The sequence below is a fragment of the Amblyomma americanum genome, chromosome 3 (genome assembly GCF_052857255.1).
Source record: "Amblyomma americanum isolate KBUSLIRL-KWMA chromosome 3, ASM5285725v1, whole genome shotgun sequence".
NCBI lineage: Eukaryota > Metazoa > Arthropoda > Arachnida > Ixodida > Ixodidae > Amblyomma > Amblyomma americanum.
The window spans coordinates 111,873,108-111,900,825 of record NC_135499.1 but is presented as its reverse complement, the minus strand read 5'-3'; the positions used below and the strand labels follow the sequence as shown (position 1 = coordinate 111,900,825).

The window sequence follows — 27,718 nt, the reverse complement described above, 5'->3', positions numbered from 1 at the left end:
GCTCTTTGTGCTGGGGTTCCTCAAGGATCAGTACTTGGTCCCGTTATCTTTTTTTTTATCTTCTATATTGCTTTGAATTGCCGTTCTCCATAACGCACTCTGTATCCTGGTAGTAAAATAAATATCTCTTGCCAAGGAGCATGCCTGGAGGAGGGGGAGGGCAAGTGAAAAAAAAAAAAGAGGCTGCTAACTGCCCCCCCCCCCCCCCCCCCCCCCCCCCGCAGATTGAAAACTCCACACCTATGACATATACATTTTGCATGACTGCAAATATACAAAAAACGTGGATATCAGAAATGGCCATTATCGCTACATATGATAAACAGTGCAGCGGTTTCGATAAAAACGGTACATGACTAAGTGCATGACACTTAATGCAAGTCACAGTGCTCTTAATGATTGCAGAATGAAAGTCCTATATACATATATAGAGACATGTAAACATCACAGTTACATCAGTTAGGTGGTGTGCGAGTAAAGGTTTTCACCGAACAGCAAAACTTGAAGCACAGTCATTCAGAGCTGTACAAAATATGCAGTCTGTTACAATGCAGGCTTCACTGCATGAAAGTCCCTATTACAGCAGATGTATGGTTAGGCCACGAACACTTCTGCATCTTTAAGAACGTCAAATGGTAACACCAGAAAAATGCAGATACAGACTGACTAGATATCATATATCTGCATATTGCAGAATGTAAAAAGGCACCATTAGAAATATGCAAAAACAAATTGACTAGAAAATATCACACACCTGCATCTCGCAGAAGGTAAAAAGGTACAGTAACAAAAACTATAAACCTTCTGCATCTCACAGAATGTGAAAAGGTACAGTAACAAAAACTATAAGCCTTCTGCGTCTTGCAGAAGGCAGTAAAAAAAAGGGTAGCCAGCAAACATGATGGCAGAAAATGAATGTGGTGGTGGATGCAGCTGGTTGTGTAGCATCAGCACCAGGAAGCAGACGGCCACCATGAGCTGTTCGTGCAAGCGCACAGACTCCTCCCTGGTGTTCCGCACTGCTGCCGCCAGGTCCGACACAGCAGCCGTTAATCGCCGCCTGTCAGCAGCGGCCTCGTTGAGGTGCTGCACATACAGGAAGGGTCGATTGCAAATTCAAGGCTCCTTTCTCTTTCATGTTATCGATGACCTACAGAAATATACTGGGCCGTGCCCCACAAGAGGTGATCATACAGAGGTTAAGCACAGGTTTGGAAAGATGAATATGGCAACATTGTGTTGCATGGAGCTGCATCTGCTGTACAAAATGTGGAGCATGCTTTTAGCACGTACCTCCAGGAGGCGTGCCTGAAATTCGGCATCCCACCTGTTGCGTGCCTCAGCGACGTCCGGTGTGCGTTGCATCTGTTGGAGCAGTTCGTCCACCTCTCCATCCCGCTGCCTTCTTCGCTGCAACGGGTGGCCCGTAACTGGCAGTGAGGGTGGTGCGGGCGGTGCGGCGGTGCAGTGGGTTGCTGGGTGCCTGCCGGAGGGAAAGCATACTGAATGTGCACTTGTCATACAATAAAGCACGATGTGCAATAAACAAACTGTTTGGTGCAATGTCTGAGGGGAGCAGAGCAAGGTACATAAAAGCAGTTATAATCAATTATATGACAAAGGCAGCATTTTTTCAGTGTACTCAATGTGCACACCAGCCTCGTCATAGCTCTCGTTGTAAGAGGGAAAAAGCTAGCGCAACGTGCCGATGCCAGATGTGAAGAAAACTTTTGTGCACATTCTAAAACAACTGCGACTGTACGATGCTCCTGTATAAGCTGTTAATTTGAGGCAGCTTGCAAAAAGGGTAATGTGCAGTCTGCATAGCCTGTATACTGGCAGGTCAACTCGCTGGCGTTCTCAGCACGCTGCTGCTGCTCCTCCTCCAGCATTTCAGGGGATGTCTCGTTGCTTGCCCCTGCCCAGGACGTATCATTTACATGAAATCATTACACTAAACACTAGCATAAACATATGAGGTCATCAGCAGTGTACACAAGCTAAAAGGCATACACATAAAATGGTTCACCTACCAGCTCCAGAGTGGGCCTCCCTCAGCAGGCCGCTTGTCTCCAGTTCGCCGTCCACTGAAACTCTGTGGGGGCGAGGTAGGCTGGGGCTGGTGTGTTCCTGCAAGACGGCACAGCGCCACATGTTCAAACAAGAATGTCTCGTAGTTCATCATAGGGTTGCATTCCTTACTGCACATGACTCTGAGGTTTGGTTAAGAACCCTTTATTACCAGCAAGCTGCAACCTTTGCAATTGCCTGTAATGTTGTAGCAGTTGACTAACGACAGTGGACATACATACCTGCTGCTGGTGGGGGGCGTTGATCTGTTCGAAGTAAGGCCCCCTGGCGCTCACTGGCCCGACCATCTGTATCGTGCGGCCAGCCATCCTCGGCAGCCTGCCACGACCGGTGCCCCTGCGATATATGATGCGGAAATATACATTCAAACGTGCTCCACAGACCAATGTTGACGGGCTCACCACTGGCCAGCTTGCAGCCGCGCCAACGGCAAGCTAACAGATGCCAAGTGTGGCGCCAGTACTCGGCTGACTTCACTGCCGGGCCCCTTCTATTCAAGGCGGCCTCAATCTCTTCCCAGAGCTCCCGCCTGCGAGCCGCTGGATACCCGGGCACGAGCTCTGACGCAGCCCGTGCCAAGGCCGGATGCTCTTCAAGCAACTTGATGAGCATCAGCTCCTACGCGACGGACATGCGTGGCCTCTTTGGTAGGGTCGCTATTTCAAATGATAACAATTTTTAACCCCAATTTTCTTGGCGATTTCTGTGCATCGACCAGGGAAATTAATTCTGTAGACAAGGATTAGCGGGGAATCTACAATACCCTTGATTTTACCTTGATTTTAGACGACATGCAAAAAAAGAAAACAGGAACTAGCCATGGAATCGGCTGTTTTCCGAGAACCCTTCTGATTTTCCTTCATGTTGTTCAGTTTTCAAAATAGTTTATTACCGTTTTGCTTGCCCTCTTTCATTCCTATGGCCGTCTTTGTTTAGTTATGTCGATAGTAAGCGAGCACCCACAACATAATTACCTCCACAGGTTGTCTTCGTCGATTTTCGTGCCATCATCTCCTCTCAAGTTTATCTCTGCACACCCACAGCATTCACTGCCTGCAAACAGATTTTTCTGCGCACTTCAGACATCTACAAAGTACCTTGATTGTAGACAACATGCAAAAAAACAGGAACTAGCCGTGTAATCGGCTGCTTTCTAGCAGGCCGCCATGTTCACGCTATTCCATTGCCAGCGCACCCTCATGGCAAGAGAAGTTACCCTACAGCAAATTTAATTGTAAAACTGAGAACCCTTCTAATTTCCCTTCATGTTGAGTTTTCAACATAGTTTATTACCAAAATGAAACATTATTTTTTATTTATTGCGTTTCTGCTTTTTTTTTTAGGCAGACATATTCACGCTTTACCACTCATAGCACACCTTCGGGCAACAAGTGTGACTGAAAGCAAATTTAATTGCAAAACTGAGGACACTTCTTATTTTGCTGTGTGTTGTTCAGTTTAAGTGCAGTTTCTTATAAAAAAAAAAAACAATACTCATTTTATTCATTGCGTCTTTACAGCAAAACGTTAGCCTACGGTCCCTTGTCGTGCAAATAAATGGTTCCGGGGCAGAGCCCTGCTACTAGCCACCACAACCTTGCTACTGGTTCCGTGGTCGGCATCTTGCGGTGTCTTCATTTTGACGTCACGCTCTCAAATTTGAGAGCGATAATTAAGAGCGATACGTTATATGGCTCCTGGGTGTGAAATGCCTTGTGATCTTGTAATCTTAATTTGCATGGTGTGCACCTCCTGTTGCAACGATGAGTCGCTGTTGCGTTCCGAACAGCAAAACCAACTATACAAAACAAACTAAAAGTGCATTTTCCTTCCTTAATGACGCTCATATGATTAAAAGGGCTCTAATAAAGTTGCGGTATGCTTCTGACGTTAAACCACCCGGCTTCACGAATATTGCCGACAAGAATTTTTTTTTGATGCGCTTTGTAGAAGCTCAGGTATCAGTAGTCAAAATTTCAATTTCAGCGTCTTCACGCTTTTCTCTCTTCTCTTGTCACTTTTTTTCACGCTGGAAGGTCGGTGCTCCTCCACTGGCCCCACCTCCAAAGGCGGAGCTTCCCGACCCCCCAGAGCTACGCGTCTTATTCGTTGCGGCCATGGTAGTCGCCTGATGTCTGAAAGAATCTAACCAATATCCGCCTCTCAACTTGTATACGCAGTTGCGAGCGACGGAGAAGGGTGCGAGTATGAAAAAGTCACTAGGAAGGGCTCGCTAACACTTGCACATGATTATGGGTTCCCTGCTGTTTGTAGAAGTGTATTATTTGGCTCATGTGTTCATGACGACACATTGCAGTGATTGAGATATCTTATGGCACGTACATTGCTGCTGCGCATTGAAGCATTCGTTGAAGCGTGTCAATTTTTCATCATGACGATCTTCTGACAAGGTGCGGTTTTCAAAATTCATGGCGCCGTGAAATTTGCACTAGCTTGCAGTCAGTGTTTTTGTGGCGTTGTTTGTGTACAATTTTTCATATCCAGTGTGGGCGTTCACGTCTTGTGTAATTCAAGATTGCTGTACATACCATCAACCTCTTTAGAGACTATATATACTTAAACGGAATATTTGTTTCATCTTGATCCAACTTTTCGATAAAGTTTAGGAAGCGAAGTGTTTGTATATTAAGGCCATTGAAGTTATTGTGTTTGCGTAGTAAATTGATAGGTCAGTGATATGGGTGCTTGTGCTAGCGTGCACATAGCAGCGCTAAAGTTTTACAACTTGAAATGACGAAAAAGTGAACAAAAAAAGGCGAGAAATGTTTGGGTTCCTGAAGGACTTTTTTTCTCCGGTCGTACTATTGCACATTCTGTAGAGCTTATCAGGTACTGCCTTGAAGAACTCCATTTAGACTATCTATCTTTTAGTACGAAAATTCCAGACCATGTTTAAAGGGCAGGTTTGGCCGATACCACCTGCTCTCTGGATTAAAATATCTCTGAAAACAGCAGATATTCTAGTCACAAAAGAAGATTGTAGACTTCAGGATTCCTTCATTCTGACAGAGACGGAAGAAGTCTGCAAGCCATGTGTGATACCTATTTATAGAGAAAGGCTTGTTGAAGAGTACAGAATAAAGATAACTAAGAATGACATGAAAATTATGGGGCCCTCTCGGTGAGCTACAACATACTATATAGCAGAATTATGTGCCCATGCTGTCCTGAAGAAGCCACCATTTGAAGCTGGTGCTGATAGCTAAACTGGAGCTAGATAGAATGTTGCTATTATGAAAAACGTAACTAGATGCGCTCTTAATTTCCCACACCCAGTTGTAATCAACGCTGTCTTGCGTACACATTTAGAGTCGCGAAAAGCTGACCACAAAAAATAAAAAATTCCACGAGAATTGCTTTGATAAAACACCTGCCTTCTGGTAAAGAAATTTTCAATATTTGCAGGAACAGGCATCATCCTGACACTGTGCTGGACAACATCTTGCGCATTGCTGTGAATACATTCTTAAATACTTATTACCATGGAATAAAAGCTGGCAGCTTGAGAACTGGCAGAACAGCAGCAAAAACACCAGAAGAGGAAGCTGAAAACTTCAGAATCGTACATGTGCAACGGGGTACAAATGAACAAATTCGTGGCATTTGTAAATAATAATAATAATATTGATTATTAGCACCAAGTACAGTGCACAGGGTGCTGGAGGCCTGCAGAAAAAGCTATCTTGAAGACCGCTTGACGAGGCCGCAGGCCCCCTATACACGTACTGGCCATTTTATAGAATCGCAACAAGAGATGTCATGAAAAAAACTTTCAAAAGTAAATCCACACTAATAAACAGTTTGTCAGTGGTATCATACAAAAACAGAAGGAGTAAACTACATAGAACAGCAATCATTATGCAGTGATAAAAGCCACACATCTGATAGAAGAATGAAATGGGCGAGTAAAGAAAGGAAAACACAAGGCACTATACCGTCAGTTGAGCACAAAGCAAGTGAACAGACTACACTAATAAAATAATTCTCAAGTCATGAAATGTGCTTTCAAATCTTTGAAACAGATATTCTGGAAGGATATTTGATCATGCTGTAACTGAGTATCCTAGGTACTCAGAATCAGAACGTTTATTCACGCAGAAATTTATACACAAAATGCTGTGTAGTCATCTGGATCCTTAGCCGCTATGGCTAGTGATGGATCCATTACAAACATTGTCAGAGTTAAACAATCACTATATGGAGCATTGCTATGAGCAACAACACGTGTTTAGCTTGGTGCATCAGATTGCTTGTTAAGGTAGTGGCGTTTTAGTTTAGAAACAAAGTTGGACGTGTATTTCATGTAACACGGCACGGTATTCCATATTTTAGCCCCGATAAAAGAAATTGAGCGCCGCCCGTATATGTTGTGAGCTATGGGTAAATTAAAATTATTGTGCTGTGCCTGCCTAGTGTCACGTTTGGGAGAGATGAATATGGAAGAAGGATGTGGAGAGTTCGTGCTAATTATCTGGCGGACTAAAATGGCCGTTTTGTACTCACGTACATTGGTGAAGGGCATTATGTTTAATTCATCAAAAAGAGGTTTGGATGGTATTGCTCTCGGTGCATATGATATTATTCTGACAGCCCTTTTCTGGAGAGTGCTAACTTTTGCTAAGTAAGATGCGAAGGTGAAACCCCAGGATTCAATGCAGTATATTAAATGGTTATGGAAAACGCTGAAATATATCATTCGTAGTGTGTTCTTGTCAAAATGTTTTTGTGCTTTAATTAGTGCATAGCACCCAGAGGTTAACTTTTTGCATAAGTTTTCTATATGAGGTGCCCAGTGTAGATTCTCATCAAGAGTTACTCCTAAATATTTGTAGCTTTGAACCCGTTCAATTGGTAATCCATCGAGATGCAGACTACATTCTACGGGGGTAGATTTACGACGGGAGGTGAAAGCAATGAACTTTGTTTTTTTAACATTTAGCGCTAGTTTGTTAGTGCTAAACCAATTTGCTGCTTTTTGGAGGCTATCATTTGCAAGTGATTCAGCCTTTTCTGCCGACTGATGAGGTATTAGTAGAGCTGTGTCATCTGCGTACATGACTGCTTGTCCATGCTCAATGAAACGAGGAAAATCATTTATAAAGAGGGAAAAAAGCAGGGGGCCAAGTACTGACCCTTGCGGAACTCCTGTCCTAACTTCCCCCATTGAAGATCTTTGATCTGAGATTTGCACGAATTGCATGCGGTTAGTTAGGTAGCTACGGAAAAAATTGATGGCTGGTCCTCGAAATCCATAACTTTCAAGTTTCTGTAACAAAATGTCATGTTTAACAGTGTCGAATGCTTTTCTAATGTCAAGGAATATGCCTATAATAATCTTGTTTGAATTTAAAGCCCGGTTAATTATTTCTGTTGCTGAGTGTACTGCTGTGCCTGTAGAATGACCTCTGCGGAAACCATGCTGTTCTCTGGCTAAGATGCCATATTTTTCAACAAAATCCTGTATTCTCTTAGCTATTAGTTTTTCGAAGAGCGTATTAATGCAACTCAGTATGGTGATTGGGCGGTAATTTTCTACATCATTGGGATTGTCGTTTTTGTAGATCGGTACAACTCTCCCAATCTTGAGCGTTTCAGGATAGATACCCGATAAAAAAGCCTGATTAAATATTTTTTCCAGTGGAAGGCACAAAATATGAATGTTGTCCTTAATGATGTTCACTGATATTTCGTCATGACCCATAGCTTTATTAAGCGACATCTGGCGGACGACAGCAACAATTTCGGCAGCTGTTATCTCTGTGTAAGCAAAAGTATTAGAGCACGGAGTTGGCAAAACAGTACAAGAGTTGATTTGCAAGGTGGCAGCTATACTATTACCTATGTTAAGGAAAAAATGGTTGAACGTTGAAGCAAGACATGCTAGGTCAGAGTTGAAGGCACTGAGCTCTGGCAAAATACTACATTTCTCGAGGGATCTAGTAATGGAAGCGATTATCCGCCATATTTCTTTTGAGTTACCTTGGGCTTTCTTAACCAGGTTGCTATAATACTGTTTTTTTCGCCTCCGCATCATAGAAAGTGACATATTCCGTATGCTTCTGTACTTTTCCTTGTAATAATTGTTGTTTGGATTTTTCATCAACTTAGTATGCCAATGCTCTTTTAGTCTGATTATGGAGAGTATTTCTTCATTCATCCAAGGACAAATAGGTGAATGAAGGCGCCATGCTCTGCGAGAGTTGTATTGCTTTTGGACGCAGCATGATGAAAGCAGCGTGCTGAATGCATTATATGCTTTGTTGGCGTCATCAAAATCGATGCTTGAAAAGTCTTTTTCTTGGATAGAAATTTTTGTTGCCTCATAGTCCCATCTTGGTGACATATGAGTGTTGTCCTTGGAATGATGTACAGCTATTGTAGGAGCGATAAGAAAGGTCGGGAAATGGTCTGTAATGTTATATTTTATCACACCAAATTTCAAGCGGCTGACATCCAAATTTGATAATATGTGATCTATTGTAGATGATGATGTTGGCGTTATTCTGGTTGGACTTGCTATATGGTTTTGAAAGCCGTAAGATGACAAAAGATTTACGTATTCACTACTAGATGAAACAGCTGTGTTGATGTTAACGTCGCCACAAATAACCGCCTTTTTTTCCTTATTTGTGAGGCTGTACAGTGCCTCTTCTAGTTTGTCCAAAAATGGCTGAGTTCTAGACATGGGTGGACGGTACATGACACCAATAACCATGTTGTTTCCTAGTTCTATAAAGAGCATTTCGTAGTTACCCATACTGGTCTCTGTAATGTCCAGTAATTTTTTGTAAGTGATTTCCGATGACAGGTAAAAAGCTACACCACCGCCTCTAGAACCAGCCGCTCTTGGCAAGGACACAAATTTATAACCAGGTAGATTCAGAGATTCGTCTCCTTTAAGCCACGTTTCTGAAATTGCTATGACGCATATCGCATTTTCTGGTGAGAAAGAAAGGCAGCGAGTGAGTCATAGTTTTTATGCAGACTTCTAATGTTGCAGTGTAGTAAAGATATGTTTTTTCCACGTATTCTGGCTGTGTTGTTCAGCATTTTTATGCTTGTCGCTATGTAAGCGCAATGCTTTAGAAAAAAGGAAACGGCTATACTATCTTAGACAGGTCGTCGCGAGTGGCTATGTGAATGACAGTGGAATTTTCTGCTTTCCTTGCCAGTATTTTAGAGTTAGAGACCCAGACGAACTTCCAGTTGTTGGCTTTCTTTCGGGCAATTGCCATTCCAAGCAATGCTTTGTATTCGGGGCAGAGGTGCTCGTTCAGGTACACGGGTGTGGTCTCGGAAAAACCAATGTCATTTGCGGATAGCCTCTTTTTCCTTGCAGACTGCAAAAATTTGTCCCGAGCTGCGCGTGAAGCAAACTTGACAATGACGTTCTTTTTCGTTTTTTCTTTTGTGGGAACACGATGTACTACGTCTATGTCGGTTGTTTCTACGTCCATTCCAATTTTTTCACCTATTTTCTGGACCACTTCTACCAGTGACTCGTCCTCGGTCTCCGGGATGCCCTTAATTTCCACGTTAGAAAGCCTGGAGTATTGCTTTAGTTCAATCAGTTCCTTCTGCGTTTTTGCTAAGGTTTGTGCTAGTTCATCTTTCTCTAGTTTTAGGGCTGCGTGCTCTTTCTTCAAGGCCTCGAGTTCTTCACCTGTCGTGCGAAAGGCTTCGAAGGAATCGTTCATGAAAGTCATGCTTTGCTTCAGTTCTTCTACTTCCTTTCTAAGGACGGCATTCTGATCATTTACATACTTCAGCAGATCTTTGATTGTACCAGGTGGTTTGTCACCCATTTTTCAACAGCGAGCGATCAAGGCGCCGAGCGGGTAGCAAATTTTCTAAATAAGAATAATTCAATGCTACACACCTGCAAAGAAGTGCAGAAGCAGTTATGCCTTGCTCGATGCGCTCGCTCCTGGATCGCTCGCTGTTATGATGGTTGTCTGGCGCTGGTGCGCCAATTTATAGCTGAAGGCCGGGATGTCGATGCAATGCGTCGGCGCTTAGTCAGGATCTGCCGCTGGAGATTTGGTCGCAGGTAAGGCAGGCTCCCCCGGAAGCAGCAGCGATAGCTCCCCTCAGCAGCACGTGTAGTCCTCCGGTGATTGTGCAGCAGCGTCCGTGCAGTTTCAACAGCTGCAAAGAAGTGCAGAAGCAGTTATGCCTTGCTCGATGCGCTCGCTCCTGGATCGCTCGCTGTTATGATGGTTGTCTGGCGCTGGTGCGCCAATTTATAGCTGAAGGCCGGGATGTCGATGCAATGCGTCGGCGCTTAGTCAGGATCTGCCGCTGGAGATTTGGTCGCAGGTAAGGCAGGCTCCCCCGGAAGCAGCAGCGATAGCTCCCCTCAGCAGCACGTGTAGTCCTCCGGTGATTGTGCAGCAGCGTCCGTGCAGTTTCAACAGCTGCAAAGAAGTGCAGAAGCAGTTATGCCTTGCTCGATGCGCTCGCTCCTGGATCGCTCGCTGTTGGTTATGTAGTGTCTGCATTCCATATGTTGTTCTATACGTCTTTACTTTCCAGTCTTCATTATGACGCATGTTATGTGTCTCAACATTTTGTTCCGGGTTTGATAGGAGTTGCAAAAAAAAAAAAAAAGCAGCTTTCATTTTTAATTTTTGTTTGAAGGTTCTTCACAACTTGTAGTCATAAGTCCTTGTCACCGGCATAATGTACTTATTCAACAGTTATTCACATTTTCCACAGCTCGGAGAAACTTTTTCTGTAATACATGCACGTTTTGAAAGTTTTCTTTGGTCATATCCCCATAATAAGTGGCAATACTTGCTGGGAGAGGAAAAGCGCATTGTATATTAATACCATCACTTTACGCAGTAGTACATTGCGATGCCGGTATATATTTTAAGGCCTTGAATCCATTGTTTCTTTTTATTTGCGCCTTTTCTTTCACTGAAGTTTTTCAACACTAGACATGCTAGGTTCAACCTATTGCAATCTGTTTCCGATACCCCCCTTATTAAAATCGAAAAAAAATCTACACATGCAACGCACTCCTTTTTTTTGTTTTGCATTAAGAATTTGCATTCTAGACTCAATTTTACGGCGTACCAGTGTCACCTGCATACGGTTTGCATTTTTGCTGTCCAACGCTTCTTTCGGTGGTACATATGGGAAAGCGACAAACGAATTACCTGTTAGTGAATACTGCTCAGCGAGCAAGATTCCAACATATCACTGTTTTGAATCTCGTGCCAAAGACAAATGCAGGTGCGGCTACAAGGGGCATGCTTTACGTTTGGACTTTTGTCACATATATGAAGGTTTACAGGGGTTTCTAGCTAGGGCTTTCGGAGAATAGCTCGCCTGCCCTTAGCATTATCGCAGGCATAAACAACGCGTCGAAATTTAATTCGTCATAAATGAGCGGAGCCCTTTTTTCCCCATTTCCTATGCCAGCCCTCGCTATGTGCCAGAGAAGTTTGAGTTTCCTCTCCGTGTTGCTGCTGTAGCCATTTTGAACAAATGACTTAGTGCCTTTTAGTTTACTCGCACTTCAAAGAACGGCTTATTTTTAAAAAGTCCTGGAAATGTACAAAACGGTGAATTCTTGCTACCGACAACATGAGCTAACAAGTTTTCTAGAGAACAGATTGCCAGGAACTTTTTTACACAAGGCATCCTGTGTCTCACTACGATATCCTCTTCAGTGCCATAACCATCCAAGGTTTGAACGGCGGCTGAAGTCTTCCAAGTCTGTCAGCTTTTTCAGTTTGCTGCTTAGATGCTCTTTCGCGCGAGAACTCGATCTCTAGGTGCTTCACTTTAGCTTGGTTGCAATTTTCTGTTGGTTGTTTTGTTTCGGCAATATTTAGATTTTTATTTATGCAAACTTGTCTGTTCTTAAGCCGGCTTGCACATGGTGCTTTAAAATTTCATGTTTTTGGTGCCATGTTGTGCTGCCATCATTCACGTTGTTGATACTAGCTGGCACTGATCGAGGAAAGGGCGACATCTACCTCGCCTTTCAAATACATGCTCTACTTTGTTCGGTGGCTCCCATATTCTGTCGCAGCTGTCTCCTTCGCGTTCGTCTTCCAAGCCTGCCTGGAAACTTAGATTATCCTCTTAGCCACGCTCGGTCGTGTTTGGATACACGAGTGAAATTGTTTCTAAGCTTCTATATTCCGGAGGGAATTCATAAGGGTCCCCGAGGAAACTGCCAGATGGTCATTTTATACAGGACTTGTCCGCTTGCGTGACAAGTTAGGCAACATTTTCTGGTTTATACATTCCACTTGCTTAGTGTTGTGTGCCTACGGTTTCGTGAATTATTGGCAGTTATGCGGTGGACGTAATAGCAGTACAACAGTGAGAGTGTTATCTTTAAAAAATAATGTGTGGACACGCAAAAGTGAAAGAATCATGTCTTTGGCTTATGCGAGGGAAATAAATAGTGCAAGCATATACACTGTTGCCAACGGCGCCTGAATTCGGAGTAAATGCCGTTTTTATGCACATGTATGATTGTGGGTGCTGTAACTCGAGCACAGACACTTCCTTCTCGTTTGCTAGAATGACTGTTGCGTAACTCCGTATACAACGGTGCCGTCGTCCGCGCCATGTACCTTTGTCCATTTAAGTGCGTTCCTGTAGGGTAAACAATGACACCGTGCATCGGCTGCTCCAGCCTTCTTTGCGGGCCTGCTTTTGCGCAGACTTCAAGTTCTAGTGGGGTCTAGGGGGGGGGCTAGTGGTCTTGGCAGTCGCCTACTGGTCTCAAGGTCGGGAGATGAGACTCGGCCGCGGTGGCCGAATTTTGGTGGAGGAGGAATAAACACTATTAACCGAGACTTTACACGAATGGACCTCCAATATATCCAGGAAGCCAATGTCGAAGGCCGCCCTGTGGGCCCGGCCGATCAGCACGAAACGCCTGTGTGCAGTGCGATGTCGGTGTGCGGGTTGAAGAGCCATAATTAATTGGTTTAAATTGTTCCCAGAGCCCTTCACTGCGGCGTCCCGATTAGCCACTATACTAGTAGCTCATATGTGTCACCTTCGGACTTTAAGCCGCATATTTCGTATCTGCAGTACTTTTTCATGACATTCCCTCAGCTCGTGAGCACTTTCTCCCCGAATCGACTCGATAACACCCCCATATGTGAAATGGTTGGTCTTCATTAGTTCGGTACCCGCTTGCCCCAGGCTGACTGCGTGGCCTTATATTTGACTGCCTTCCCGTTCTACTTACTTTTGCAATGCCTGTTTACCTATGCAAACACCACCTGAGCGAAACTAAACAAAAAAAGTTCCAAGGCGCTAGATATATTTGCAGCATACTGTTTCACACAGTTCGTTCTTACCCTTTCTGAAATTTTCATACTTGCAAATAAAAAACACTGCCAGGTAAGTGAAGGTAACCTTTGAAACTATATGTGGACATTGTTAGTGCACCCCTACTCCTCTGCCTCCACTGCGTTAATAGGTGGTGCCCAATCTGAACGGGCCGCAAGGCGTACTGGGTACTCCAACTTCCTGGTCGTGCGGCAAGATGCGTGTGTACAGCGCATTGCTTGAAATGCGGAATTGGCAAGCTTGCATTCGGCTCTTCATGTGTTAATACGCACGAATGAAGCCGTAGAAAAGGTCAGCATGCTGCACCTGCATTATTATGTCCGCGCTCGACGTTTCATATTTGAGTTAATGGCGAAAAAGCGTTGCAAGTGCGAACATTTCGGCGTACATGGTCTGTTCGCGCAGAAGTTTAGGACGCCTCATTCACTGGCTAAATTCCTGTTGTTACTATTATCATGCGGCTGCTACTTTGATCTCTAATATATGTTAGGGTGCATATTTCTGAGAGGTTTCACGCTACAACACACTGAATATATGGACTACCAGCAACCGTAGCCTAGCATTACATACGAGCGCACTGCTGCGCAAATTGTAGCAGATTGGCTGCGACGGCGAAGAGCTTGCATCATGCAAATCCCCTGAGTACTTGCGGTGCTTTTTTAACACCAGCCGTGGTGGCCTAGTGGTTAGGGCAATTGGCTACCGAGTCGGAGGATCAGGCTTCAATCCGGGATGCTGCGGCTGCGTTTCAATGGAGGCGAAGCGCGAAAGGCGCCCGTGTGCTGTGCGATAGAATCCGTGTAAACTAATCCGGAGGCTTTCACTACGGCGTCCCTCATTGCCCATGTATTGCTTCTAAACGTGACACCATACAATTTACATTATTTTGCGATTTTCTAGTCTTTACAAAGCTTTCACGTGCACTGCATCGGAGCTGGAAGGGTTTCTTGCCACGCGGTAGCAGCGGAGCTGTCACTGCCTGCAAGCAAGGTAGACTGTGTTTTAGTTGCGTTTTAGTTGCGCTAAAATTTGCACATGCGGCGCGTTGAGCTTGTCCCAAAAGTCTCTACTAACAATGCTTCACAACCTTGGCAAAGGTGCACAATCTGTTTTGCTGTTCTTGTCATCAGCTGAACTGCTTTTGTTGAATATTTGCTATGGCTTATAGAATAATTACTGCACAAGCTTGCATGCATAAGAACTGTAGAAACTGAATTTCAGTTCATCTCTAATGCAAAAATGCAACTGCATGACAAATGTGTGGCTGAGAACCTCTACTAATGTGTGTCAAGGGCATGGAGAGGAAAGTGATATAGCAACTATTCCAGCACTGAGAGAGCTGCACCCATTTACTGGGGCTTTGGTCTGTGCACAAGAACGTCACTCGCACACAAATTTAACCACGCCTAGTTATGCACTGCAATACATTTCACAGCCTGCATAGTGGTGTGGGACATTACATGCCATTTACATATAGCTTGCAGCTCTGAATGTTAAAAATTCCTGTGCTTGATTTCCCATTGCTAGTTGCTACATTATGTAGACGAAAAATAAGTGCTAAAATGAATGCTTTGATTTATGGCATCTCTTGAATGTCCACTAGCTTCAGAAAGTAAATCAATGTGGCTTCCCATCAAGGCAGAGGAGAGCCTGTAGCCATTTTGCTGTTGTGAACTTAGTGCTCGGAGTGTAGTCGAAGAAGAAGCAGTGTATGGACAGATGTCATCAATGGCACGCACCCCAGCTGTTCATGCATATGTACAGAAAAGTGGAAATATAAAACTTATGCATTGTATGCAAAGTGATCAAGGTAAGGTAGGCAAGGAATAACACTAGCAGCTAGGCACAAGATTAGGTTGCCTTGTGTTTTCCTTAATGAAAACCTGAAGCCAAAGCAAAGCATCAAAGCCTGCTGCACAGCTTCGCTACAGGCACCACAACATAAACGAAGTCAGGCACAAAGACAAAACAGAAAACAGACCTCAGCCAAAAGCAGAACTAACTCTTCACATAGGCAGCTTTACTATTGAACTGCAAAATGAGAAAGTTCATCGGCTGCTAATTGGAAACTCTTCTTGTCATGTGGGTAATATCATGTGATATAACCTTTGTCTTGCAAACACTCTAGAAGGCACATTTTATACAGCACATAGAAGAGTATTTACCCAACATCTCATCGCTCGTATGCCAAACAAGTAGGGTGGTGCAAGGCAGGAGGCTTGTTAGACGTTGGCTCACGCGGTAGCAGTTTGCAAGATTCTTTACGGCACCCCCTTGTACGAACTGACCACGAAAATCCACGAAGACCTAGCTCGTCTGCACAGGGCCACGTTACGCACCATAGCAGGTCTACTACGGCATACGCGCATCACGGCTATAGAGGAAGCGGTGGCCCTTCCTCCTATACATAAAATCGCTGAGGAAGCTGTAACTCGGCACGAAACACACAGAACTTGCACGAAACAGGGACGCGCTTTGGAACGCTGGGACCGCCAACTCTCGGCACCGATTGATTTTGAAGGGGGGCCGTTCCACCCTGGACTTCGGCCGCTCGAAATCATCGTCACTGTCAATAATTCAACCATTCAGTGCAATATTCTTATATGCATGCAAGCATGCAATGCATCACACGTAGGCTAAAGATGCATTTACATACTTCACATGCATGTGCAGCACCTAGATATTTTTCACATGATGCTTTGCTGCGCAGCGACAGTTCAGTATTATTATATTTGTCTCAGATGTCAATTCTCCTACATGCTGTACAATGAAAGGTGATTAGGTTGGCTGCTATATTCTATTTAAAGTCCGGTTATCCTGAAGTTAGCAAATGTATTCTCATATAACAATTTATAAATCCTAAAAGTGCTCGTAAACTTAAACTGCAACCAGCAAAATGTCGGGCAATGGCACCCCACCGTGGTCGATAGCATAATGTGTTAGTTCCCATATATGCCGAGAGCTATTCTCTGCATTCATAGGTCCCTTGAAGTCCTCACACCCATCCTGGCGCAGTGGTGCAGGGGTTAAGCGATGCGCCACTGCCCTGCGATGGCAGCTGCTTCCAGCGGTGGGCACTGTGCGGCGAAGGTGGCTCGTTCCGAGAGACCGTTCATAAATTTAACTGCCACCTGCCATGGTGGGCAGTTTTATTAGGTTGCTCTCTGGGGACCACCTGCCAGAGCCATGCTCGTGATTTTGAAGCGAAAGCTTCACTGCGCTAGGTAAAGTCGCTCTTCGCGTGTCGCTAAATTTGAAAATTTGACCTTCTTTGACCTCGAACCGAGGAGAAAACATGTGACAGCTATGACGTCAACCAGCCGCCGTCGCCGCCGAAACCGAGCACTCATGTCTTTCTGTAGGCCGTTGGCGTTCAGTGTGCTCATTGGCGTTGGCATTGACAGCGTTCTAGACTCCGATGATTTTGAGGAATGGAAGGGCGTATAACTGGCTCCCTGGGTCAGTGGTCGCGTCAATCGCGCTTTGAGCTACGTGGCGGCGGGTAGCGAGAGAGAGATGTGGGCTGCATGCATTAGCGCTGACAACGTTGTGGCAGACAAGCGGCACTGCAGCAACAGGCTACAGCTTTCATTGGGTGACCAACCTCTCGCGATCAACCATTAATTTAACCGCCAGATGCCAGGGTGGCAGGGTAGGCGCGTTGCCTATTGAGTGTGCGAAACGCACTGAACGTTGCAGATGCCAAGCGGCGTCTACTTGCCTGATACACCACAGCTTTCCATCTCTAACTAGGTTCAGCGGTAGTTAAGCCGCAGCTAATTTTTTCGCTTACAAGGCCGACGCTGGATATTTTGGAGAACGGGGCATTTAACGCTATCGCATTAAAACAGTGCGTGGCAACTGCGAGTCAAGAGACCTTTGCCTGCGCTTGTAGGGTTAATAGCTGGGGTGCACTGAGCAAGCGTGGCCGCCATTTGTAGGCGACTAAATCTATGTGCATGTTCCAAATCATATGCTGCTCAAAGAGAACGTCAAGGCATTTAATTTGGGACACAATTTTTCTATGATGTTCTATATTTCAATTCTAAGTTGATATTTATTCTGCGGTTTTTCGATTGGAACATCACTGCTTTTGTTTTCGTGGCATTAATGACAAGAGAGTTAGCAGTGCTCCGTAACAAACGGCTTGACAACACACGATTTTCATCGGTAATCACGTTAGCGGGATCTCGCCCTGTGAAAAGCAATGCGGTGTCATCCGCATACATTATGAATTTGCTGGCATTATCAATGCTAACTAAATCGTTTATATAAAGACAGAAGTGTATGCTTCCCTGCGGTGCGCCTGCTGTTAAATTGCTGAAATGTGGAACATCACTGTCAATACACACTTGCTGTTTGCGGTGTTGAAGGTAAGGTTGCAATAATTTATAAAATACCCCTCGAAAACCATAGTGATTCAGTTTCTTCAGGTTCCGCTGCCACTTCCACCGTGCTAGGGAGAGGTGCACGCAAAAGCTCATCAGCATAAGCGGCTATGCTCAGGGACCCTCATTGGAGAGATCTATAACATGGAGCTCCACCCCTCGGGCCGGGTTGTTCCACATCAGCAGACCCACCCTCAGAAACAAGGCACGAAGAAATAAGGAAAGTTTGTAGCATGGGCCACAAGAAGTAAAGTGCGAACTGCAAGGTGAGCTTATAAACCAAAGTTAATCGGGCTGTATCTGCTAAAGAATGGCGATTACACAGCTGCTAACGATAACAAACGCTTGCTAGCATGTGATAAGGATTACGCACCGGGGGCGGTATTACGGATCGCTCTCAATCGAAACTGTTTCAAAAAGTGTCTCATTTGCCCCTCTCCTATTGGTCAGCCGTGGACGGCAGCCATTTTGCTTTTTTGCGTCACTGGCTGACGTCGTAGATGGCCCAGAAGTGTTGATGCTGGCCACCTAATTATGCGGGCAGATTGAGACGATTTTTTGAGACCGGGAAATGTAGTCTCAACGCATTTGAGACGCAAAATGGCGGCAGTTTACTTGGCCATACGCGCCTGGCCGCGCGAGCAACGGCGTAGGAGAGTGCACGAAGTCGGTTTTGACTTTCCAGACGAGCTGTTTCGTCGCCAATTTCGACTCGGGAAAGAGACTGCACAGTGGCTGTGCGACCAACTCGCCGATTAACTGGGAGGTGCGTGGGCGAGTGCGCTGTCAGTGCAACGACAGGTGTGCGCGCCACGCTTTTTCGGCACCGGCGGATTTCAAGGCGCCGTGGGCAATGAGGGCAACGTCGCTATAGCCCAGACCACTGTCAGCAAGTGTGTGCGGCGGGTGTCAGCAGCAATTGTTAAAGTGGGGTTGCGGGGGACGGTTGGGTGCGGTTCCCGGCGAGCCCGGAAGAGAAGGCGGCGGCGAAGGAGGGCTTCCCCAGTGTGGATGGCACACTTATCGCCATCAAGGTGCCACGGGGCGATGCTGTACACAAGGCCGCCTTTTGGAGTCGTAAGGGCTACTAAGCCCTCAACACAATGATAGTAGGCTTTGCTCTCCGTTTTTGACTGCATGTTCGGATGCAAGCTCGGGCCTTGACGGCGGAAGTTCACAACTAAGCTTGTGGTGTGCTTTCTCTCACAGGTGTGCGACTCCAACATGAAAATTATAGCTGTTGACCCCCGCTGCCCGGGATCGGACTACGACGTCTTTTCGTGGCGTTATTCGTGGCTGCGCCACGAAATAGAGCAAGGACTGCTGCAAGGTGGCGAGTTTCTTCTGGGTAAGCAATAAGAAACCCCCACCTCAGTTACAAATTCCGTGGTGAGGCAAAAATGAAAACCGAAAGAGAGGTTATCGAGGCTTACTTCACCTCCAAAAGGGGTGACAACTGTGTCGGTTCGTCTGAATTACCGTATTTACTCGCGTAATCCTCGCACTTTTTTTTCCCTGAAAATCAACGCGAAGTTCGGGGGTGCAATAATTATGCGGGGAAAATTTTCAAGCAAATGTTTCGGAGTGTTAAATGCAAAGATGAATGGGTGTAAGATCAGGATTGTCAGGTCCGCAATTGTAAATATAACGAAAACATTACTTTCAAGCGTAACTTACCTTCGTTATGAAAGTACAGGGTGAACGTAAGCTCAAGCTGCTAAAGCACTTTATTTGCCGCGCGCAACCTCCCCGTCACTACTCGCATTGCGTACGTCCTGCAGGCAACTCTACTCTTCATCAGAGTCCGTGTCGACACTGGAATCGATGGTTTCTTCATCTTCCGATGCTTCTTCGTCGTCCCACACCAGGTGGTCCTCAGTCGCATCCAGGGCGTTCGAAATTGCTGTTTTCTTGAAGCTTCTGGCCACCATGTTTACATCAATCATCGCCCATGCCTCTGATACCCAGCTGCACAGCAGCTCCATGGACGGTCTTTTGATCTTGCCGCCCGGCGTCGGAGCATGTTCACCTTCGGCCATCCATTCTGCATACAGCCTCCGGACGTTATCTTTAAATGGCTTGTTCAAAGATACGTCAAGAGGCTGTAGCATTGATGTGAGGCCGCCGGGTATAACAGCCAGGTCCGTGCGCAGTTCCTTGAACTTCGCCCGAACCGACTCTTGAAGATGGCCCCGAAAGCTATCAAGCACGAGGAACGACGGAAAAAGAAGCGCTCCCGGTCGCCGCCCCCACACAGTCCACCCAGTCCACCATAAGGTCCGCGGTCATCCACCCCTTTTCTTGGACGCGCACGTGTATACCAGGGGGGAGGCTTTCCTTTCAGGAGGGTCTTCCGCTTGAAAATGACGTACAGTGGGAGCTCCGCCCTTCCGCCGTCACGCCTAGCATGACCGTGCACCTGTTTTTCGGCACCTGTAGTCCTGACGTGCACAGTCCGAGTGCCTGTCTGTTCGACTGTCCTGCTGCTGGGCATATCGAAATTCAGCGGAGTTTGGTCTGCGTTCCCTATCTGGGAGAGCAAGAAGTTTTTCTCCTGCCGGATCCGTCAAAGCGTCGTTTGCCTCCTGAGCGAGAGTCCATTGCGCCGCATAAATCGTGTGGCCCACCCGTTACTAGTGCGGAAGTCCTGCACCGGGATGCCCTCCTTTCTTGCGATTACGAGCGCCTGGTTCCGTATCAAATCAATCGACACAGCACACCCATCAGCTCGTCAAGCCTTGATATATTCCAGTGAAGAGGATTCGACGGCAGGAAATTTCCCAGTCTCCGGTCCACGGAAGGCCCGGCGCGTCTTACCAGTCATCTTGAGTTCGCTGTGCTGCCATCTCCAATACCGGACGCAAAACTCGTTGACGCCGAAGTGTCTGCTGGTGGCGCGGTTGCCATGTTCCAACGCACACTCAATAGCTTTTAGCTTAAAAGCAGCTGTGTAGCTTGCGTAGCGTCCCATGGCGAAGCGGCACAAAGAGCACAGTGCAACACGCAAACAAGGCAAACGACGCCTACGAGACACCGGAGAGCTGGAGACACCTTCGCAAAATGGCGTAGTGGTGATGAGTGGATGAGCGGTAGCGGCGGTGGCAGCGGATGATAGCACAGTACCGCCGCCTAGTAGCACGCGCGCCCAACCATGGCAGTTAGTTGTGGCTGCAGTCAATAGATGGCGATCGCTACGACAAGCAGACGGCTCGCGGCAGTAATTTTGGAAGTGCGATGATTATGCGGGGAAAAAAAAATTTTCCAATTTTTGATAGCCAATGTGGGGGGTGCAAGCATTACGCGAGTGCGAGCATTATGCGAGTAAATACGGTATGTCTAGCAAAGAAACAGAAATCTTACATGGGTACATTGGGGCTTTCCATTCCTACTAATTACACATGGCCCTGTCGATAATGTATTTGCACTGCACACGGTGTGTTTACATGTGTACCTTGTTTCCTCCTCCTTTATAAGTGTCCCTGTTTCCACAAAATAGTCAGTTGCAAGTTCTGCGTTTTGTGTGTGCGTATTTGTGCCTCTTGTTGACCGGTCGTCTTCGCGCATTTTTTTGGACATTGCTATGAATCTGCTGCCATTGTATCAAGAGTGTTGAGATTGAGGATGACAGAGGCCATGCTTAACTGCACATCATTTCTGTTATGCAGGGGACAGTGGCTACCCTTTGGAGCCCTGGCTTTTGACACCTGTGCCAGGGCATCCCAGTCTGGCGTCTTCAGAGGGGTTATTCAACTCAGCGCATAGCTCCATGCGATCTGTTGTGGAGCGCGCCATCGGCGTGTTGAAGAACCGCTTCCGGTGCCTGCAAAGGTACCGGACGCCCCAATATGAGCCGGAGCGAGCGGCCTTCATAATCGGAGCATGTGCTGCGCTGCACAACCTGTGTTTGAATGACCCCTTGCCAGAAGAAGGAGACGTGGATGCCACTGACCCGGACAACAACTAGCCACCTCCGGCTGCAGTCCACACGTAAGGCGCTGCAAGCCGCCTTACCTACCTGTGGGGGAGAGCCGTGCGCGACGGAATTGTCGAGCTCTTTCGGAGAACCCGTCTCCAGAGGCTGGCATACCTGCGCACGGTGCGTCGTCAGTTGCGGCGGCAACTCCACCGTCGCCAGCACTGAGCCCATCGACACCACCTCGCAGGGTAGCTGGCCAAGGTGTTCATTTGTGCAACACAGCAGCCACGGTTACTGTTGGCAGCGTCATCCCCTCGTGTCAGTGTAGTGCACACTTGTGTGTGAGCAACTCTGCATTGTGGCTGTGCCCTTAGCCGCAGCCCGCAAAGTGCCGACTTTTATTTTTTTGTTTCCTGTGTGTGCCTACAAGCTGCCGGCGCTGAAGCGCAGCGTGCACAACACCTGTTGCTGCACTGACAGCGCACTCGCCTGCGCACCTCCCTGTTCATTGGCGAGTTGGTCGCACAGCCACTGTGCAGCCACTGTGCAGTCTCCTTCCCGAGTCGAAATTGGCATCGAAACAGCTTGTCTGGCAAGTCAAAACCGTCTTCGTGCACCCTCCTACGCCGTGTGTGTGTGTGCGCGTGCTTAAGTGGGTGAATAAAAAGTGTACTGTTTAAACAAAGCACCGAATGTGTGTGATGCTTAATGAAATGAGGAAGTCCCACTGAAGCAATTTTTTTGCTCGATATGCATTCAAGGGCTGAAATGATTTCGATGGACATATTGTAGTGCAAGAGATGTCAAGTGCTCTTTGTTGGTATTCCAGTTAAATTTGAAAGGTGTGCTTGCACCCTGTAATTTAGGAGTAAATAAAAAAGACACAACCAAAAAGGACAACACACCTCATAGCGCATCCCCTACCGTGATGACATCAGTGGGCAGAAGGGCCATCCTTAAAACATGCCCAGTCTGGCCACTAGTGTCATCGAGTTAGGGGACGCGTGGTGAGGTGTGTTGTCCTCTTGGGTTATGTGCTACTGTGAGGTTTCTTTTTTATTTATTCCTAAATTACACGGTGCAAGCACACCTTTCAAATTTAAGTGAAATACCAATAAAGAGCACCTGTACACATTTCTTTCACTACAATATGCCCATACAGCTCATTTCAGGGTTCCTTTCAGCATGTACTTTTATTTTTTTTGAACAGCATTTATCACAAGCGTTTTTATTTGAACAGATAGGTGCAAAATGCACTGCTTGCAATACCATGAATAAGTAACATTGTCACGTGTGGTACACAAATTTCAACATACAAACATTATAAACAAACATGACAAGACTAGCGGCCTACGTGTTGCCACTGCTTCTACGTGAGTTATGCAAACAGAAAGCGCACTTCAGCACACATCTTTAACCATGGTACACATCTAAAGCAATGCTCTATAAGTGTGTAATACATTTTGCCTGACTAGAAAATGTTTATTACCCACAAAATGCATGAATATCAATACGACGACGTGTGATGAAGTTCTGCTCAATGGCAAACCCTAGCAGTTCCGAGAAGATTGACGCACAATGGAATGCATCATGAATATGGCAAGTTGTGCTGTCAGAATGACTTTAACATGACAAAATTCTCATTCATCATCATCATCATCAGCCTGACTACACCCATTACAGGGCAAAGGCGTCTTCCATGTCTCCCTAATTAACCCTGTCCTTTGCCAGCTGCGTCCGCAGTGTGCCCGCAAACTTCTCTCATCCGCCCACCTAACTTTGCTCCGTCCCCCCTGATATGCTTGCCTTCTCTTGGAATACACTCCGTTACCCCTAAGGAGCAGCGGTTATCTTGCCTTCCAATTACATGCCCTGCCCAAGGGATATTGGTAAACTGCCATTCATGATCTGAGAAAAACCGGCCATATCCGCTCCACCCCATTCTTATCCGTCTAGTTTTTTACGTCTCACGATCAGCTGTCACTGCGAATTGTGAACTGCTGTTCCCTTGCTAGACTGTAGAACATTACTTTGGCTAGCTGCATGTTAATTTTTAGACCCACCGTTCTGTTCTGCTTAACTCGTTCATCACCTGAGTTACTCAGCAAGGCAATGTCATTAGCGAATCGCAGATTATTTAGGTATTCTCCATTTACTCTTATTCCCAACTGTTCCCTATTCAGGCGGTGAATAGCATTGGCGAGATCGTGTCTCCTTACCTGACGCCCTTCCTTATTGGAATTTTATTGCTGACTTTATAGAGGACTATGGTAGCTGTACAGTTCCTATATATATCTTCCAATATTTTGGCATAAGGCATGCTAAGCCCCGTCGTGGCACCTCACTGTTTGAAGTATTCTGCTACCGATGTGGAGCAGGTTAACTGTCAGCCATGGCGGTCACATTGCGATGGACAAACAGTGTGCATGTGCTGCGCAATGTGTAGACATGTTCAAGAACCCCGTGGTGTAAATTAACCCGGAGCCCTCTACAACATTGTTCCTATAAGCACGTGTGTCACATCGGGTCGTTAAAGCACACAATTAAGTGAATGTGCGAGGGGAAAAAATTAATGAAGATGCAAAAAACCAAACACTGACTAGATATAGCATACCTTGTGTGTCTTGCAGAAGGTAAAAAGGTAACATTTAAAAACAAAATCAAAGTAAACAGTACATATCACACACCTTGTGTGTCTTGCAAAAGGTTGCAAGGTACCATCACAAAGAATTGACACGCACACTTCAGACTGGTTATGTGCGGGATTGTGAAAGCAGCATGTGCGTATGACACCACCTGGAATGCTGCACGAGAATTGGTTGGTTGCAATTTTGACACAAATGTAGCAGGGAAAAGTTGCGCCATATTGAACTCAGCCAGTGGGGGGTGTATAAGGCAAATGTCATGTATATGACCGTCGGGAAAGGCGGCCCTCGGCTTGCTGTGTGCGGCTGCGACCACTTGGTGACGACGTATTTATCTTGACATGACTGGGATTTTGTATACCGTCTGCGAGTACGCATACATGCCATCAAGTTTTCTCGTAATGGGACTAGCGATGCTTCCACATTGAAACACGAAACCAAAGTGGACAACGAATATTGCACAGCCTGTATACTTCACACAAGCTAAAAAGTACAAAAGGAAAAAAAAAAACATTCATACATAAGCCCCCTGCACCTGGCAGGGAATTAAAAAAATATTCTGCACCTTGCAGAAGATAAACAAATATATACATAACACCTGCACCTGGCAGGGAATTAAAAAAATATTGTGCACCTTGCAGAAGAAAAACAAATATATACATAACACCTTCACCTGGCAGGGAATTAAAAAATATTGTGCACCTTTCAGAAGGAAAACTAATATATACATAATGCCTGCACCTGGCAGGGAATTAAAAAAATATTGTGCACCTTGCAGAAGAAAAACAAATATATACATAACACCTTCACCTGGCAGGGAATTAAAAAAATATTCTGCACCTTTCAGATGGAAAACTAATATATACATAATGCCTGCACCTAGCAGGGAATTAAAAAAATATTCTGCACCTTTCAGATGGAAAACTAATATATACATAACGCCTGCACCTGGCAGGGAATTAAAAAAATATTCTGCACCTTTCAGATGGAAAACTAATATATACATAATGCCTGCACCTGGCAGGGAATTAAAAAAATATTCTGCACCTTGCAGAAGGAAAAAAAAACACGGAAAAAACGGGTAAAAAAGGAAAAAAAAAGCCCCACCGAACAAGTTACTGCGGTGGCTGTACCTGGTTCTGGAGGATACACATCATCGAAGCCACAGCAAGCACGACTTGTTCGTTGAGGGGCACAGAATCGGCCCTTGCTGCCTGTGCTGCCCGCGCCATCGCTGCACCACTTTCGTTCACGGCACCAGTGAGGTCCCTCACTGCAGCAGTGAGGCTGCGCACTTCTGCTGATGTTTGGCTTTGTTGCTGCACATAAAAGGAGCTTCATTTGCACACTTCACAGACATGGAGGGCTCGTTTCACATAAAGATGACCTACTGAAATGTCTCTAGAGGTCAGGCATAGGTTTCGAACTGTGAATGTAGATACAACATGTTGCATGCAGCTGCTTCTCCTTCTCTAAATGTGGTGGGTGCTGTCTGCACATACCTCCAGGAGGCGTGCATGAAATGCGATGTCTTCAACATTGCGGGCTGCGAGGAGGTTGTTGGTGCGCCGGGTCTCCGCTAGCAACTGGTGCACCTCCTCTGTCTGCGTGCTCCGCTGCTGCTGGCTCGGACGGCCCGGCACCACAGCTGGCTGCTCCTGTGTAGCTGTCAAAAGGAGAAAGTGACTGAATGTACACTTGTCATATAGTGGAGCACGATGTGCAATAACCTGACTGTTTGGTGCAATATCCCAGATGGCTGTTGACATGCATACTGGGGAGCAGTACATAAAAGCATTCATAATCAGTGGTATGACTAAAACAGCATTATTTCAATGTGCACATTTGTGTAACCATCGCAGACACCACACTTTCCGTTGTAAGAGGAAAAAAGCTTGCACAAAGTACCAGTGGTGCATATGAAAGACAGTTCTGTGGGTGGCCGCCGCGGTGGATGAGTCGTTATGGCACTCGGCTGCTGACCCAAAAGACGCGGGTTCGATCCCGGCCGCGGTAGTCGAATTTCAATGGAGCCGAAATTCTAGAGGCCCGTGTACTGTGCGATGTCAGTGCACGTTAAAGAACCCCAGGCAGTCGAAATTCCCGGAGCCTTTCACTACGGCGTCTCTCATAGCCTGAGTCGCTTTGGGACGTTAAAGCCCCATAAACCAAACCAAACTTGTGTGGGTATTCTAAAGTGGTACTGATAGTCTGCTCCTGCAAATGGTATTAATGTTAGGTAGCTTGCGAAATGGATAATGTGCAGCCTGATATTGGAACACCAACTCACAGGCTGTGTCACAAGGCGTGCCCTCCTCCTCCAGCTCCTCTTCATCCGGGGGTACCATCTATGTGAATTCATTCCACAAGACAGCACTGCTTAGTGGACAGTTTCAGCAGAGCGTGTATTGGCACAAAACACACGGTTACTAGGTACTGAGACACAAGAAGAAAAATAGCAATACCAAGAGGGCAAGATAGCACAAGGTACAGAACTCGAGGTTGCATTTGTTACCTATGCATTCGCATCCCTTCCTAACTTAAAGAAAAACCACAATGAGGTCAACAATATGCACAAGTTGTTAGGTGTACATATCAAATGACTAAAAATTCACTTACCAGATGGAGAGCGCGCCTCTGCCTGCTGCAGTCCGCTCGTCCCTGGTATCTCCCCCACGGACACACGGGGCTGGTTCTGCAAGAGGCACAGCGCCCCACGTTCATGAACGAGTGTCTCGAAGTTCATTCTGTGTGTGCATTGCTCACAGTACATGGCCCCGAGGTTGACATTCATTATTTTTCATTAGCCTCCACTATCATTCCCCCCTCATTATTAGTAACGTCACCGCGCTTTACCACATACTTGGCTGGAGGAAGAAAACATAGGAGCTGCGACGCTTTGCACGAGGCCTGGCGACCGCAGCTTGCACACGCGGCCTGGCAGCCCCGGCTGCCTGCCGCCTCCAGTGCCCCTGCGAAAGGATGCGGAGAGGCATATTGAAGGGCCATTCGACAGACGGTTGTTGACACGCTCACCTTCCCGCTGCCAAAAACTGTGCTTCCTCCCTCTTGCAGCGGGTGCACCACACCTGCCACGTGTAGCACCAGAGGTGCACAGTTTTGGCAACGGGGCCCACGGCGTTGAGCAGGTTGGAAAGTTCCTGGCACAGCTCGCGCCTGCGAGCCGCCGTCTAGCCCCCGGAAAGGGGTGAGGCAGCGTGAGCTAGCGCCGGGTATTGTGGTATTGTGCCTTCGACACGCGTGTGCTCGCCTTAGCAGACATGCTGGCCATTTCAAATGAAACGGCATGTCGTGCCAATTCCGCCAGC

At 46.3% G+C, this 27,718-nt stretch overlaps 1 protein-coding gene across 1 annotated transcript; it reads right to left on the bottom strand.

The window, feature by feature from the left end:
- Positions 1 to 213: 213 nt before the first annotated feature.
- On the bottom strand, positions 214 to 27,297 carry LOC144124814 (uncharacterized). Its single transcript, XM_077657712.1, has 9 exons — positions 27,253 to 27,297; positions 27,009 to 27,084; positions 26,680 to 26,737; positions 25,892 to 26,055; positions 25,523 to 25,708; positions 2,313 to 2,427; positions 2,034 to 2,130; positions 1,328 to 1,483; positions 214 to 1,086 (listed from the first exon to the last, which is right to left on the bottom strand). The coding sequence occupies exons 3-9, from the start codon at positions 26,735 to 26,737 to the stop codon at positions 1,050 to 1,052; spliced, it is 813 nt and encodes a 270-aa protein (XP_077513838.1). The 5' UTR covers positions 27,009 to 27,084; positions 27,253 to 27,297; the 3' UTR covers positions 214 to 1,049.
- Positions 27,298 to 27,718: the final 421 nt, after the last annotated feature.

What these genes read in the sequence shown, in the direction of transcription:
- LOC144124814 (XM_077657712.1), bottom strand. Translation starts at nt 26,737, where the DNA reads ATGGTACCCCCGGATGAAGAGGAGCTGGAGGAGGAGGGCACGCCTTGT. An exon ending in ACGCCCCCCACCAGCAGCAG is followed by an intron (nt 2,131 to 2,312) that starts GTATGTATGTCC and finishes GCCGTCTTGCAG; the next exon opens with GAACACACCAGCCCCAGCCT. An exon ending in GGAGGCCCACTCTGGAGCTG is followed by an intron (nt 1,484 to 2,033) that starts GTAGGTGAACCA and finishes TCCCTCCGGCAG; the next exon opens with GCACCCAGCAACCCACTGCA.